Here is a 17,283-nt window from a genome sequence, read left to right on the forward strand (position 1 = left end):
GTGTGTATATATGTGTGTGTGTGTGTGTGTGTGTGTGTGTGTGTGTGTGTGTGTGTGCATTAGACCTTGGGGTGGAGCGGTACCTACTCTCTTAGTGCTTGGTTTTTAATATTACCCCTAATCATTCACCTATATGTTATTTATGTCATTTTCCTATCGATATAGCTTGCACCAGTTAATTACAAAATAATACTGGCTTGCAACTTGCAGAACAAATCGCAGAGGAGGATCGAGGTCATGTAACGAAATATCCAAAGTCTGCGTTGCCATCGAAAATCACTGTTTATTCCACTTGCAAGAGCCACGTCCCTGATTTCGTTACAGTGGCCAACTTAGAACTGACGATATTTACGCTATCTTTCAGGACTGTTTCTTTGACATATGAGGGTGGACAGTTTATATATGTTTATTATAATACTGCCCTACCTTCTCGCATACATAACTGAATGAGATCATTTAAAGCTAAAATTATATTTGATCAGTGTTCCCAAGTATGGCTGTACCCTTATTGTATCATCGTTCTTAGGGCAAACAAAACCAAGCACAATAATATTTTATTTCTTATGTTTTACTTTATGTTATCTCAGTGACAGAAAAGAGCAATACGCTCTACAACATCCTTTCCATAACACTTCCTCGTGATTAGCATCGTAATCTAGTGTTAATGTACTAATAATCCCAGCATTAACGATGGAGAGATCACAGTCAGACCAGTCAAGATCCAGTGACATGGGGGGGAGAGGGGCGGAAAGGGGGAAAGAGGAGATAGAGAAAAGAATAGTAGGATGGAAGCGAATTCTAAGGACAGGAAGGTAGTCGGGGCTTAACCTAGCTCGCCAGAAATGGATCCTGATTGTTCTTGATGGAGGAAGGTGCTTCGTTGATCCCCAAGAGACAGGGACCGGCGCAGACTGCAGTGGGTTGAGGTCTCCTTACTTTCTCAGTTTGGGTGCTTTGTTTTGTGTCTTGAGTTCTTCTTTTTCTTATTACTCGATGATTTAGGAGCTGGGGTCTGCTTCGTATGGTGCCTTCTTGCTGTGTAGTTGGGGGATGGTGGTGGGGGCTCTGGGAAATGAATTTTGACGGATGGCTACCGTGGATTTTTCTTTTTCACAGTCGTCTTCCGGTTCCTCATCTTCTGCTTCTTGTTTTTTTTTTTTTTTAATTCTTCTTCCTCTACTGCTTCTTCTTCGGCTTTTCCTTCATTGTCTTCGGTCCCCTGTGGTGTGATCTTGAGTGTTTGCTCAGCGAGATCTTGGTTCCTGGTGTGTCCCTCTAGCAGGTACAGTATGTGGCTAGTATGGAGATTGTGAAAAGTTTATTTTAAAAATTGATCTATGTAGCGGCCAAGGAGGACCCAGTCCCCACCTGCAAACATCTTGGCTATCTCCATGCACTGTAGTATCCTTGTTGCTACTTCTTCCTGGGGTCTTGATGGGGTGGTGGTGCTCTCCTGGTGTCCTTTCGGTTGTTGAATCGTAGGTCTTTGAGGTCGTAGTCGGTGGTGATGGCAGGTCAGTACTCGGTGAAGGTGGTAGGTCGGTGACAGGTGGCGGCGGAGGCCCAGGTGTCCTGGCTGCCATCTGTTCCTGCCCCCTGACGGGGCAGAAGCCGCTGATGGCCGAGTGGGCCCTTCACATACCGTACACTTGAAGGGGGTGATGTACCCTGCGTGCATGAGTGTCACTCATTGGCTCATCTTTAACGCGTTGTCGTTGTGTTTTGGTGGTGTAGGCACATCATCGTCTGCATTGCTGCTGACAGTTCGATGTCGTAAAGGGGAGGAGGGGGAATAGATACCCAAGTTTCAAGCCGGGCTTCTGGATCGCTAGGGCGTCGTTTGGCGTCCCGCAGGTGATTTTATCCTTGGTGGAGTTGGTCATGCCTCGTATTTTCCTGATATTAAAGCTGGGATTTTCCTGGATAGCTCCAGTGTTGGCTTCACTGGGGTGGTTCGTCGCTGTCCTTCCGAACCCCCTCATGACAAGGGAACGTATAGCCTTGAACTCCGGTGCCCTTTTCAGAAGCCAATTACTTCTTCGATTTGCTGCAACTTTTCTGTCGTGCTCTTGTCAGAGTCGTCGGTGTACACGAGACGAACTATCAGAGCGGTCACTCCGATAGTCCAAGTATTTTATAGCCTTGGCTCGAGTAGTGCTCTTTGAGGGGCTTGTCTTTCCATTTTAATGTTAAAGTAGGCCTTTGTCCCATGGCCGGAGCGATGGCGAGGTGTAAGAAATTAGTTGCTGACATGGATGTAAGACTTTTTTTTTTTTTTTTACAAAGATTTTCTGGCCCTCTGTACACCATAAAAGAACTAATTTATGGTAGTGGTGTTGCTCTTTCAAAACTGGCGGGAAGCTGGTGGCGACCATCATCCACTCACTTGATGTTAGTACTGCCTACTTCTTCCTTAGCCTTTATTATTCTTTTTCTGTGCCTTTCCTCCTCTCTTCCTATTTCTCCCATCTTTCCTGTCACTTCTTATTGCTTTTCATTCCTTTACAGGTGGCTTTACATTGAGTGACAAGCCAAATGGTTTCCTGTAAGCCAAGAAACCATTTACAACGCTGGGTGGTAACCATATAACCAAACCATACGTGCTCCCTACGTGTCAGCAAGTGGGTTGGTGGAGGGTTAGTGCCCCTCCCCGTAAAACAAATAACTCAGAGTCAAATGGACACCTCACGGGATTATGGCGTCTGGCAATTGATAGATAGAATGATGCTGGTGCTAGTCGACCCCCTGGGGCCAGGATAGCATAACTAATGACATCTGCCGCAAAGGAAAATGCAATGGAGGTACTGGGATTCCATCTTTCTATCACTGGTTAACCATTCATTGGTCCAAATAAGCTCAGTTACACCTGTTGAGATTCTTTCCCCATGGTTTTCGTCCGCTATGATGCCATTTGAGATAAATATTTGAATAAATTCAGGAGGTTGTAATAATGAAGGCAGCTATGGGTGACACCAAATCAAAGTCAATTGCACCTAGGCAGACAAAAGTTAATTGCTGACAGTGTGCGACTTTCCGAGTACAACAAAAGGTAGTCGGTCTTGCCACACAACCCTTCAGCGAATCGGTACTGCATTTTGTAGATATACACGTAGTATGTTCTAACCACAATTACTTCCAAAGTTATTGAATGAAAATAATTATAGCATTCGTTAATTAATATTGGCTATATATATACTCACATGAGTCATTACTATGTTAGTAATGGAGAAAAGCCGCAGAGAATGCAGCGATGACAACTCGATCAGCTGAGAATGTTGTGGCGGGGATTTAATTAAACCTCCTTTGAGTGGGGACAGAGTTACCAACTTGGCGCTGTTTTTGTTAGTGATTTATGTTCATTTAACAACGACATAGAAAAGTAATACTTAATATTGTGACGATTTTAAAAGGTTTATTGATATTATAAAATCTTAGCTTTTTTTTTTTTTACTGGGGGAATAGTTTTGTATATAGCAGTATTTTAGCGGTTTTTGACAGAAGGTTTAGCGTTTATTGTAAGTGGATGTGGCAACTCCGTTACCTGCATGCCACTGACGGAGTGCCAGTTGTACATCAGGTGGAAGAGGTGGCAGAATGTTTGCGCAAGCTGTTAGTGTCGCTTCTCAGAAATACCCTAAGACTGGATCAAAGGAAATTAAATATGGAACGGCAGGCTTCAGATCAAAGTGAGTAGAGTTGCTTATACCTGCTGTGTCTTGTCGTATGGGAGTTAGTGTATGGTATAGCAATATAGCACTATACCGGTACTGTGAAAGTTGCAGAACCAGTTTATGTATGGAAAGGTCATGGATATCTCGATAAAAGTCAGCAGAGATGGACGTAAGGTTTCAGAATGTTCAAAACGGTATCTGGGACTGTTGTATGCATTTTATGGTATTTCTTTTTTCCAGCTTCATATTCTCCTTTCAACTGGTGATAAAAATTTCATGACCTAAGTCCATCCAACTTTTCCTTTATTTCTGAAACCCAGTATTTAAGTTAGGCACCATCCCATACTACAGTCACACTCCACTCTAATTTAAAGGAGCCAGTGATTTCTGTACTTGTGTATTACAGCTGTATTCAGAGTGATGTTCCAAATTTTGTACCTATGAATTGTGTGGAGCTCGGAGCCTGTAGGTGAAGGCAGTATGCTCTCGAGGCAATTCCCACGTATAACAAATATCACAAATGTCTTTATAGCATTGTAGTTTCTGGGGAATGAAAGTGTGTATATGAGGGAGGTAGAGCAGGGAGGGTGAGGAGGAGACCAAGCATGAGATGGAGAGGTATATAAGAGGTGGATGTGTTGGAGAGAGGGCATCCTGATGGCAGAAGACAGGGTGACGTGTGGCCACTCCATCAGGGATTAAGGCATCAACCGTGTCTACATAACTTGTGTACAGTACAGTATTAGCATAGTATTCATCATTACAATACTATGTTGTTTTGGTGGTATCCAGAATGAAATGCCTTTTAAGGTTTGGATTAATGTGCATAATAAAAGGGTTAGGCTTGGCTGTTAAAAGAAAGACATTAACAGTGTCTGTGTACAGTATAAATATTGCTACTTGTACAGATAAGGAGCAGGAACAAAATACATCAAAGTGCAGACCATGTAAGAAAATAAAGTGCTGATCTTGTAAGCAAAACTTATGTGGAAAAGTTTGTTAGAATGAGCTCATATGACCCCCCTTTTCAGTCCCTCCACCCCTCAGTAATAAGGTTTAGTTCCAGTACAGTATTTTCTGGTCTGACAGTGTGTTGGATATAAGTATAGGCATGTTTTAAGCTGCCAAGGCTATTGTTTAATATCTAGGATGATTTTTAAAAGTTGACCACCTTACAGAAACTTGCATAGCTATGTATCACATACTGTATAGCCTCATAAATTGGTCTGCTAATCATAATTTCTCACACCCTCATGTGTATCTTTAGTAATCTGTCATATACTTGCCCCTACCTTCCTCTCAATGTTAATCTGCTCATCAGAGGAATACTGTGCTGATAGTGGCATGTCACTACTGTGCACTGTTATGTAATCAAGAAGTTTGCATTGTGTTTTGCAGCACTTTTACCTGTCTTGTTTAGATTCTCTCTTTTATGCGAGTCCACTATCACTTATCAGGTGGTTGTCGTGTGACCAGATAACAGCGTGGAAAAATGACATGGATATAAAAGACAGAAGATAAGACTGATATTAAGGAACTCTGGCTGATTGTCAGAAGATAAAATTTTTGTCTGGATTAACTCAAGCCTAGGGAATGACTGATGTCATTTATAATTAAAGTTTTATTGTGCCAGTATTAGCTACTTCCAAAAACCTACATTGATGACCAGACCAAATATTTTACAGAGATTATATGAAAGCTGTATGGTGTTTGTTTTTGTACTAAAGGGATAGGCCATTTTTATTATGGAGGTGCTGGACAAGAGTGTGGTGTGCAGGAAACATGTATTATTGCCTTATAAATACCATAGTAGGGACACCTTTTTGTGGTGGCACCAAAATGGCCTGATGATTCCTTGCCTGGTAATACAAACATCCCTCAACTCCCTCACTGTTTCTCAAAAGAAGGATGATGGACTGCCTGAGGAGGACCTGTAGTTCAGTGGGTTTTTATTCAGATAGGTCAGGGACCATAACAAGAGCAGTGGCAATGTATACTGTAATATGGTAGATTATACAAAATGTGTTTAGTATTTATCATGCATATACTATACTATCAGGATGATGATGCTCATGTTCCCTCTTCTTTTATTGCAGTGCAGATGAACTGGACTTCATCATGTACCGCATGGGCCTGCTTGCTGTCCTACGTTCCAAAGACACAAAAGGTGAGGACACGTATGATAAAGCCTCACAAGATCACACACCAGATTTTCCAACCTAAGCATCTCTTGTGGTTCTCACTTAAGTATCTCTCATTCTTTATACCCTTCAGTGTCAGCAAATGTCAGATGCTTTCAGTAGGAAATTGTAAAAGAAATTTTAAATAGCAGTAAAGATTTACTAACAAGCAATGTTGTCAAAGACTTTGATGTAAATGTTTCTCATAATAGGTTGGTTAAGACTGCAGACCATATTAACAGTTCCAAGTTTGTCATTACAGTATAGGAATAATAATTAATTTTACTGTAATATCATACAGAACCTTATCCCAGCAGATAGATGTTGTTTGTAGCTATTCTGCCAGGTGGTTAGATAATTACAGTAGTCACTTGTTCAAAAGGATACGAGTTTTATCCCAGGCTGGACAAGGCAACAGTTTGCATATACTGTACGGAGAGACATCATTTGATTCAAGGCATTAATAATCTTTTCCTTCTCAGCGGCCATTGGAGTTATGATAACAGCATCGCATAATCCAGTGAAGGACAATGGGGTGAAGCTTGTGGATCCAGCAGGGGAAATGTTGGCAGCTGCATGGGAAATGCATGCCACTGCCCTTGTCAATGTCCCTGATGCATCTCTGGACTTGGCACTCCAGGACATTGTTGAGAAAGCCAAGATTGATGTTGGACAGAAAGCATTTGTCATTGTGGGCAGGGATACCAGGTAGGAATGCATTGTGGCTTTTGCATGTTGTTGTGAAGTGAACCCATTCCAGGGCTTGAATGGTGTGTGAATGGTTGTGTGACCCTTTCTATGGATATGCTGTTGATCAGTTTTCCTGCTTCTATACTTTATCAATCCTTGATTCTAAATGAGACCTCACTTCATCTGTAGGAGGAAAAAAAGATCAGGATCATGGCGGTTGGCAGTATACACTATATTCACGTAGTTCCTCAGCTTTTCTCTCACCAGATTTGTGCATTGTCAGTCGTTCTCTTTTCACTTGGTGCTTGCTTCAAAAGGTCCACTTTATTCTCAGCCTTAAGGTTAGTAATTCTGTAGCAGCTTTGACTCCTTGGAAGTTTAGTGCACAGTTAACTAGGTTCTCATTTTATAATACATAAACAGTACAGTAAAGTATTGTACAGTACTGACACAAGAAAATTTGCAAAAATGCTGTTGAGGAACTTCATTGTTAGAATCTTTGCTACCACACACACTCCACTGTTTCACTTGCTGTTGTCAAAGTTCCATTCTAATGGAATTAGAGTGATAATAAGCACTATTATAACCACTGCAAGAGATCTGCTTTAATCACAGTGTCATTAGATGGTATGAGAGGTGTTAAGACTAGGATTGTGGTAAGCTACTGTATTTTATTTTATTTTTTTTTCTTCCATCTGTGATGGGTCTAGGTCAATATTTGTCTGTCTGCCTGTCTGTCTTCATCTGTTTTTCTTTCGCAATCTAGGTAGAAGATGGTAATTCTGGCTTTGCTGTATATTTGCTGACATTATTTCAGGCCAAGCAGTGAGCGTCTACGTGATGCAGTACTGGCTGGAATTGGTGCGGTGGGTGGTGAGGTGAGAGACCTGGGTGTCATCACAACCCCAGTACTCCACTATGTTGTCACCTGCCACAATGATGGTGGACAGTGAGTTATCCAAGTGCCATAAGTTCTCAGTAAATTTAATAAAAATTGTCTGTCAGCTTTGCCCCCTGTGAAAGTTGAATTGCCTGATTCCTCCCCAGTGTTCAGTAGCATTTGTATAGAAGAACTTGCAATATACTGTACATTATTAAAACTTATCCCTTAGGCTTATTTAAAGCAAGGACTACTGTAGTCTGGATCACGCCAGCTGAGTTCATTCACCTTAGGAGACACTGTTCAGGGTTGAGGGGTTAGGTGCAGCCCTCATTAATCCCTTCAGTGGCATTATCCTGAGCTGAAGAGAACCACCTAGAAATAGGAAGAGTAAACAAAAAATCCATCATCGGATTGAAGGGCTGATGGTGATGGGTAACAGCTATTCCTATCCATTTTGAATTACAGAAAAATTGCCTGTTTAAGTTCCATTGTCACATGAAATGGTGATTTATGTACATCATACAGTTACAGGTATTTTACAGGTATGGTGAGGCAACAGTGAAAGGTTATTACCAGAAAATATCCCATGCATTTGTACGGTTGCGAGCATCAGGTGCATCAAATGGAAAGTATCAACCTGAGATACTGTTTGATGGAGCCAATGGTGTTGGAGCATTAGCCATGGAAGAATTTGCAGTCCATCTTGGAGATTCCCTTAAAACCACACGTTACAACAAGGGCGAGGGTGTACTCAACCACATGTGTGGTGCTGACTTTGTGAAGGTATGTAAAGTTTATTTAATGCTCTCATTTCTGACAGCATAAATGGAAGTACAGGATGTACCTGTTGTGTTCAAGGTATTGTTAAGGTGCATTGCATCCCGCTTCATGCCCTCAGTTGCTGCAGCTGGATAGGCATGTCAAAAAGAAAGTGCGAGAGCTTACTCTAGCCATTGCTTAGCCACTCCAATATCAAGATGCCTTTAAATGTTTCTTCATGGAAAGACACAATTATTGTGCTTCACAACTCCAGACAAACCTACAGAGAATCTTCGAGCAATGTAATCTCCCAGAAATATGGTATACAGCCTTACTAATGTGCATGTTGCCAGCCAACCACAGCTTTTTCCCAATTCCCACATGCCTTATGGACAACCTAGGAAGGGCTGAGGCTAGGAATTTTAATCCTACAGCAGAAACAACAGGTGTTTAAGGGTTTTCAATCTTTCATATGTCCACTTATGTCATCAGCTTGTGTCCTTAATCTAGATTATGATGGTTGCACCCCAAACTTCCAAAAATCAAGTAAACCTCTAGCTGTTGATGTCATATTCTTACTAAGTAAGTCATGTTCTTCACAAGGTCCTGCAGCAATAGAGTAGCTGTGATTGTGGCTGCTTTAGTTATCAAAGGAAGTCTTATTTGCTGTCCCTCACTTTAGTGGTTCTTGTAAAATGGTCACTTCGCTTCTGTACTGAGATGGGAAAGGAGAGGGGAATCCAGCAACAACAGTTGTGACTGAGAAGTTTAATATAGAATTCCTTCTGCTCATCTCACACAGAGAGGGTACTAGAAAAGATGCACCAAATATAAGCTTTCACCTCTAGGTGCCACGACTAGCAGCCCAGTTTCTGCTGCCACAAAAGTAAAGTAATATAGAACCACAAGCATGCTTGCTGGAAAGTTTTAATCTAAATAGGGTAACCAGTAACCAGTTCAAACAACCTACTGTACTGGTATGAGCAAAAGAACCTTCTTGATACACTGATTATAGCAGCCATCATTGACTTAAGATTCCCCAGCAGATGCCAAAATAAGCAGTAAATAAACAAGCTGTGCCTATTGTTGGAGGGAGGGGGGGGTGAGTTGGGGGGAGGGTAGTCAAATGGTGGGTGACAGAGTGACTTGGAGGCGTTTTGTCTGCGGCCACCCTTTGCGGGATTAGGGCGTCGGGCTATAGATAGATAGAAATAGATGAACCATACCAGTATGGAGTCATACTCATGAACTAGATACCATACTCAGTAGTCAACAAGCTGAAGTAATTTAGTGTCTTCTTTTGAACCAGCGCCAGGTGGTTGAGTGGTTAGAGCACCCCAGTCAGAGTGACAGTAGTCTGGTCAGCAAATAGTTTTGATCCCAAGAGGGAAAGGAGAGTTTTTTTTTTTTTTTTTTTTTTTTTTTGACCAGAACAGAGGAAGAAAACACAAAAGAATAAAAAAGGAATAATAATCAATGCATCTGGATACAGGTGTCCTCCATTCATAAAGAGTCTGTAACAGTTGGAATTGAACAGCCGCAAGGTGAAGGCTGGGGGGAAACCATTCTAGGGAAGCAAGTTCCACAGAGGTGCACATTGAGGAATAAAAGAATTTTGATAGGCAGAAGTTGTGCAATATGGCAGTGTGACAGTCCAGTCATGAGTGCTACCAGACGCCTGTGTGGCACGGGGAAGGTGTGGAGATGTGGCACAATGGATGCAACTTTGCCATAAAAGTAATTGTAACATAATGCAAGTGATGCAACATTCCCTCTTACTTGTAGGGGAGGTAGTTCATTTGTAATAGTAGGGTTATTAATAATTTTAATAGCTTTATTCTGAATTTTGTCCAGTTGTTTTAGTACAACCTTTCCACATCCATTCCACAAGGATGAGCAATATACCTTTATCTCAATGTTTTTTATGTAATTACTTCACCTAGAATTTCTTACCATCAGTTAACTTGTGTTTTTTTTATTTATCTACTGGTACGTGGCATGTAACCCCTGATTGATAAGCCATTGTGCTTGTCTGTCTGTCTGTGTGTATGTAGAGATTCTGACTGTATTACCTACAGTTTTTGTAAGAAAGTAGACATGTAGCTGAAATTATTGTTTGCTTCCTTCAGGTACAGCAGAAGTGGCCTGGTGGTGTGCCTGAAAAAGTTGAAATACGTTGTGTGTCTGTGGACGGAGATGCTGACCGTGTTATGTATAGCTATATTGACTCAGGTGGCGTATACCACATGCTGGATGGAGACAAAATTGCTACCTTGATTGCTGGGTACCTTCAGGAGCTGCTTTCTTCCTCAGGTCAGGCTGAGTCTATTTATGATGGGAAGTGCAGAATAGTAGATGTTGTGAAATGCAGTTGGACCTCTACAGTTATGATGAGGTAGTAAAGTATTGGATTACAAATGGATGATTGGAAGAATTTAGATAAAAAAATTATGAACTAGTGTGAGACTAGATAAAAGTTGATGGACTAGTATGAGACTCAGATACAGTTGGAAGTTGTAAAAATGCATTAAAATAGGCCAATCTGACGTCCTATTCTTTTCAGTAAAGAAAAGCAAAGGCTGCAGCATGCTTGCATGTGTTATCCATGGTCACCTAATGGTGGCTGTCTATGCTGCTAATTTCTGGCAGCCATCCTGTTTAGTCCCATGTCCCTGAAGTCACACTGTGACTTTTTCCCAGGTCTTCTTTGGCCTGCCTCTCGTTACCCCACCCTTGACATTCACACCTCACCATCCACACCCACTTTGTCATCTTCCATTTTCGCAGCATGCCTGAACCACCTTGACCTACCCCTCCTCATTGCAGCACTAATACATTTAAGTCCTTTCCTTCTTCTCAACTCTTCAATTGCATTCCTAATCCCCCAGGCCTCTCGTTCAAGGATGCATCACACATCCATCTAATCATTATTGTTTCTCTGTTTAAACCTATGAATATCCTCATCCTTTACTGCCCTGGTCTCACTGCTGTACAGGATTGCGCTTCTAACACTTAATGTATACAAGGACCCATTAGCATGAGGGATAGTCCTTTCAGTGTCAGAGGAGGCAACAGCTCCCTAAACTTCCTCCAACCACTCCTTACCCAAATTACTCCAGAACCACCTCCAGCATACAACATGTCTCTCAAATGGTAAAAGTCCTCCACACGCTCAAAAGACCCTCCAGCAAGATCATGTCTCTCAAATGGTAAAATTCCTCCACACACTCAAGAGACTCTCCAGCAAGATCAGCCATTTCATGCCTCCCAGTTTGTACATACATATGTACTCCCAGCCACACTGCACACTCATAATCAGCATTAATTTGCAGTTAACCTCTAATATCACTACGTCTCTTATGCCTCCACATATCACAAACACTGCACAATATAGAATTCCCACACCCTTGTGGCAAACTGCACAAGCCTATGCTCCCTCTGCTTTGACAGTATTGCCACCACCCCTAGATATCATCACTTTTGTTTTATCTGTTTTTGCTCTCAAACCCTTGTACCCTATTCCATCTCTCCACTTCCTGAATCTCCTCCACCTTACTCACATTCTCCACAGTCTGCACAAAGTCATCAGCATACGACATCTCCCCTGTAGTCACATGAGAGAACTTCAGGCATCATAATAAACAGTAAGGGGCTCAAGACTAACCCCTGATGTATGCCATTATTCATGGAAAATCCATCACTCAAACTTGTGTTTACTCTCACCCGGGTTCGAGCACCCTCGTACATTGTCATAACCACTACACCAGCCACTCAGCAGTTCCAAGCTTTCTCATTGCCCTCATCACTACCTCCCTAGCAACACTGTCAGAGGCCGTCTCCAAATCAAATAAAACAAAGTTCAGCTCCTTCATCTTTCCTGTATTTTGAGGTATTTAATGCTACGCCCAACATACAGGGGGAGCATAGCAATAGAATCTTTCACTGTCCTTTCCACCCTTTGGAAGAATATGGTGGACTGTAATAAAATTGAATATGTAATCCCTTTTATGCAGTACTTACCATGCTAGGATGTAGGCAGTTGTATTTAAGTTGATGTGGATGTAATACTTTTAATGTGGTGACATCTTTTCTGGCTTAATTCTGCCTCTTCCCAGTTATTTTGTTTTAACAAAATGGGATCACTGGCAGTGAAGGGATTAAGGCTACCTCAGACTTTCCATTTCAAAAAGTCTGTTTTTACTTGAATAACATAGCCCAGAAGAAGGAAAATTAAAAAAATATTACCACCATATTCAGTGGGGTTAAAGCAAACAGTATGCAGTAATGTACATACCATTCTAAAGATTTGTATGTGTACTTGTATAGGCCTGACCCTCAAGCTGGGACTGGTGCAGACTGCGTATGCCAATGGAGCGTCAACAGCATACATCAAGGAGCAGTTGGGTGTGCCTGTAGCATGTGCCAAGACAGGCGTGAAGCATCTGCACCATGAGGCTCAGCAGTTTGACATTGGAGTTTACTTTGAGGCAAATGGCCATGGTACCATTTTATTCTCTCCCACTGCCAAGAAAGCCATCAGAGATGCTGCTGCTAAAGGTGAGTAATGTTTATGAGATAATGCTCCGTATTCTTTCTGGCAAAGAAAGCTTACTTACACCTCTTCCTTAGCAACTTGTTTGGCATACTTTGTTTGTGTATATGCCTATAGCCATATGCTTGATCTCAGGAGGAGATGGCCATAAATGAAATGCTTCCCTGCCACTCTGTCCTCAGCCATCAGGCTATCCTTCCTCCAACTCACACCTCCCTCATAATTGCATAGTGCACCTCATAACCTGGACATCTACCATCCACTCATTCAGTGTAATAATACCTTTAGGTTACTCTGTACTGAGTGATAGGTTAAATGGTTTCCTGTGACAGGAAAGCATTTACTGTAATATGTTAGTTAATAACCATATAGCCAACAAATGAATGCCTAGTGACCTAGTGGATTAAATATGGTAGTAAACAAGTGAGCGTAAATTATTTTTCTACTATATGTAAGAAAATATGTCATCTGCATGATTTTTGACTGGTATGGCTAAGGTTGTCACTCATGAGATGCAGACTGCCTCAAAATCTCAAATCAGTCAATGGAGATTTAAGGTTCAACGCAGCATTACCATAGTGAGTAGTATTTCGTGGTCCAGAAAGTGTTATTGCATTAATCAGTTGTCTTGTTTAGTTCATTCATCTTGCGTACCATATATCTATCTGTGTACAGTATAACTTACTTCATCCTTGGATGGAAATAAAGGTTAGGATGACAATGGTGATGAAAATGCATAGGACAGTCTGTACAGTATTATGATATATCATCTTCAGGCAATAACCCCAATGCGGGGAAGCTGAGTGGGCTTCTGGATGTAATCAATGAAACTGTGGGTGACGCCATCTCAGATATGCTGGTGGTGGAGACGGTGCTGCATGCACGTGAATGGTCAGCTGAAGACTGGAATAATGCATACAAAGACCTGCCAAATAGACAGATGAAGGTATTGTCACAAAAGTTTGTAATTTTGTCCAGTGAAGATATTGTTATAGGATAAATTCATATCCGTTATTACAGGATACTGAATACATGCTGTAGCTACTGTATACAATAGTGAGCTAGCATAAGCAGACTGTGATAAACTTCATCATGTTATAGATGAAAAAAAAGTGTCACTCACTGATGTAGACATTGTTAGAAAATTGATTTTAATATTTTTTCCTGACTCACTTTGTTGTTATTTGTCTTTCTTCAGTAAGTAACGACAGTACTGAACAGTTTGAGGCTGTGTACAATATTATTCAGATTAAGAGAGACTTTATGCTGGTGGGATGATGCATACCGTAACCGTCATTATTCCATTGAACACAAGAAGTGATCCCAAATAGAATAAAATTGTCTGTAGGTAACAAGAATAACACTGATGAGACATCATCAGATTTATGGGGTTTATAAGTCAGACTTTAGAATTTAAAATATTCTCCTTCAGGTAACTGTTGCAGACCGCTCCATATTCACAACGACAGATGCTGAACGTATCTGTGTCACACCAGTTGGGCTCCAGGACACTATCAATAAACTTGTCTCAGGCTTCTCCAAGGGTCGTGCCTTTGTGCGACCTTCAGGAACAGAGGACATAGTACGGGTCTATGCAGAAGCTGCCACACAAGAGGAGACAGACAAGTTGGCTGTGCAAGTTGCCTGTGCTGTCCATGATCAGGCAGGAGGCACAGGAGATAGAAGTGCTATTTTATCTAGCTTTGCATAATTAAGGTAGGATTTTTTATTTTGTTTACAGCCTCTTCACTACAATGATGCCCTTACTTTTGCCCTTGCCACCTCCAGATAATTTGCTCAACTTAGGAAAGGTATTTTGTACCGAAGAGGACACTGAAGGCTGTATCAAATTCCTCCGGTCTTAAAATTATCTCCTGAGCAAAATGTAAAATCACCACAGTGTAGCAAGAATAACAATATCTTAAAGGTATAGCGTGAAGGATGTTCTTTAGATTTTATCAAATGAGAGATGTAATCAGTGTCTACTAGATGTTTCCACCTTAGGAGCATAACATCGTCACAGTTATACATAGAAATGACAGGATGGATGTTGTTTTAGGAAAAGTTCGTAAACATTTAAAAGTTGCTAAATGGTATGATACTAGAAGCAGAATTTTAGGTTGTTACAAATTATCATGAATTCCATATAATATAATCCATAATCCAGAACACTGAAGGGTAGGTAGTATGTAAATTGTTTTATTAACAGATATGGTAAAGCAGTTAATTGGTTAAGATATGAATAAGTCTCTTTATACCATCATGGATTCAGTAATTGTCTTTGTTGTGGAGGATGCCAGCAACATCCAGTACTCATTCTGTGTAATAGGACAAAAAAAATTAATTGACTGACTTTGACCTTAATGGCAGAGTATGGGATTTTATTTTTAACATATGAATCTCAAGTTTGAATGAATAATTAGATGCTTTCCACTGTGATACTTTTGATGCTACAACTTTGGTTATGGTGGAGATTATCATAGGAGTGTGGCAACCCTCCCCACGTTTTTTTTTAATTACAAACAGCCTCATACCTCCTGTGCTTGTGGACGGGCTTCCTTTCTTCTGATTTATCTGCAGTGGCATCAAAGTGCTCTGCTCGGGTTCTCCTTACCCTTTTTGAATGTGAATTTGGGTTAAGGTGATGATTTGGGACCAAGATTGATTTGTTAAATGAGAGCTATGTAAAATTATTTTTGTATATTGCAGAGCCAGAGGTAATTTGCGTAGTCACAAATTTATCATGACAGTAGATGCGATTTTTACTTATGTACAATTTTGTCATTATTAAGGTCGTTTAGATATAAAGGGTGCCTTTGCCGCAGTTATTCATGTAGTGCTGGTCACTTTATGCTACCTTGTAGGAGTGCCTTTGATCAGGAACCACAGTAACATCCTTTGTAAATTGGGTGAGATGTGAATCCCTGGGTGTGCTAGGATTACAATGCTGCAGAAATCAGTTTGTAAGCAAATTTTTTAAATATTTATTTAATGCTGTTTATTGTTTATTTAATTTCTTTGTGTGGTACTGGTGCCCTACCACTGGTAGATGATTAAAGATTTGTGTACATGATTGCATTTACATGTTTCCTCAGTGCACATTTTTCGAAAGGCAGTGTACCATGTTTGTATGCTTTCACCCATTTTATCTGTAACTTTTTACATTATAAAATTCTTATAAATTTATAAAGACATCACCAATATTTTTCATTTTATATATTAAAATAGAGCAGTTCTGTCCTTACCAGTACATAAGTATAAGTGGCAGTGATGGTCACATTCTGGAAATTTTAAAACATTTGTTTTAAATCTTGTGGTAGGTGGGGGCACTCACCATCCACTCACTTGATGTAGTGCTGCTATCAGGTGTCTGCCCTTTCCTTTCCTCTATCCTTCTTTCCTTCCATCCTCTTCTGTCTGTCTTTCCTTCATTCTTTCCTCATCCTTCTGCCTACGGGTGACTTTACACTCCCTCTTCTTTCTTTCCTTCATTCTTTCCTCTTCCTTCTGCCTGTGGGTGACTCTGAACTGAGTGATAACCCAAATGGTTTCCTGTACACCAGGAAACCATTTACTATGCTGGGTGGTAACCATATAATCAAGTTTTGGCACCTGGTGGTTTAGTGGGTAATTACAGCGCTCCAATCGGATCGAGCCAGTGAAGGTTTATATCCAAGGGATGGTTGGGGTTTATTGCTCATGTAATGCCACTCAGGGATGAGTGAGGCTGGTCACTCTCATAATGTCAGGACCAACTTGCCTAGCCCTGGGCTCCTATGTTCCTCATGGGGCAACGTAGGATTGGATGATGATGATGATGATATTGCTTTTTTTTAACATAGTATGATAAAGTACAGTTACTAAACTTCAAAATGAGACCAAATTGAGCTCATTATGATGAATAGTAACTTTGCTACGAGTGATAATAGTAAAACATTATGCGTCAGTTTGCACTGCGCTTCAGCTTAAGTCACACGCCGCAGCAATTTTTTACAAGCATTCCTGATGGTAAAGGGTTAATATTGTTTCAGTTAACTGTCTTTAAATTGCAGCCACCAGTACACTTTGTTTACCTTGTTATGACCAAATGTTACCAGTGCCAAGCTTGTGTTCTAAAATGTTCTGTTGCTTGTCTATACGGGGTGTTAGTCACTGCTGTTTGAAGGTGGGCTTGTGATTTTGATTGTCAGAAGTGAACAAAATAATACTGCAATAATTTTGAGGTGTGGGAGCATCTTTAGGAGCCTTGGGAGCAGGCTGAGAAGCCTATGCCCAGAGTCGGACACATAAAAAAAAAAAGTCTGTCAACTGTTCATTAAAGGTTTTCGGATATGAGGTGCTTCACTCACGAAGAGTAGCACAGTCTTATACAGGGTATTAAGGATCTGTGTTCCTGTATCAGTACTGTACTTTTTGTAAGCTACTCACTGCAGTTGTAGTTAGCTTTTTAATGAATGAAAACTAATGGGGAAAGAGTATAGGGTACATAATTTATATTACAGTATGGTATTAGTATTTGGACACTGTCCACATACTGTACTTCCTATT

The 17,283-nt window shown here is 40.8% G+C and overlaps 1 protein-coding gene across 1 annotated transcript; it reads left to right on the forward strand.

Annotated features, from left to right (window-relative positions):
• The first annotated feature begins 3,588 nt into the window (after positions 1-3,588).
• nst (phosphoglucomutase 3-like protein nst) lies at positions 3,589-16,200 on the forward strand. Its single transcript, XM_080270018.1, has 9 exons — positions 3,589-3,686; positions 5,768-5,838; positions 6,334-6,559; positions 7,359-7,490; positions 7,967-8,207; positions 10,313-10,496; positions 12,510-12,740; positions 13,512-13,681; positions 14,168-16,200. Exons 1-9 carry the CDS (start codon positions 3,595-3,597, stop codon positions 14,444-14,446), a joined length of 1,626 nt encoding a protein of 541 aa, XP_080126144.1. The 5' UTR covers positions 3,589-3,594; the 3' UTR covers positions 14,447-16,200.
• The last annotated feature ends 1,083 nt before the right edge of the window (positions 16,201-17,283 follow it).

The sequence above is a fragment of the Coenobita brevimanus genome, chromosome 39 (genome assembly GCF_032717465.1).
Source record: "Coenobita brevimanus isolate Jiangsu-jjx chromosome 39, ASM3271746v2, whole genome shotgun sequence".
In the NCBI taxonomy this organism is placed as follows: Eukaryota; Metazoa; Arthropoda; class Malacostraca; order Decapoda; family Coenobitidae; genus Coenobita; species Coenobita brevimanus.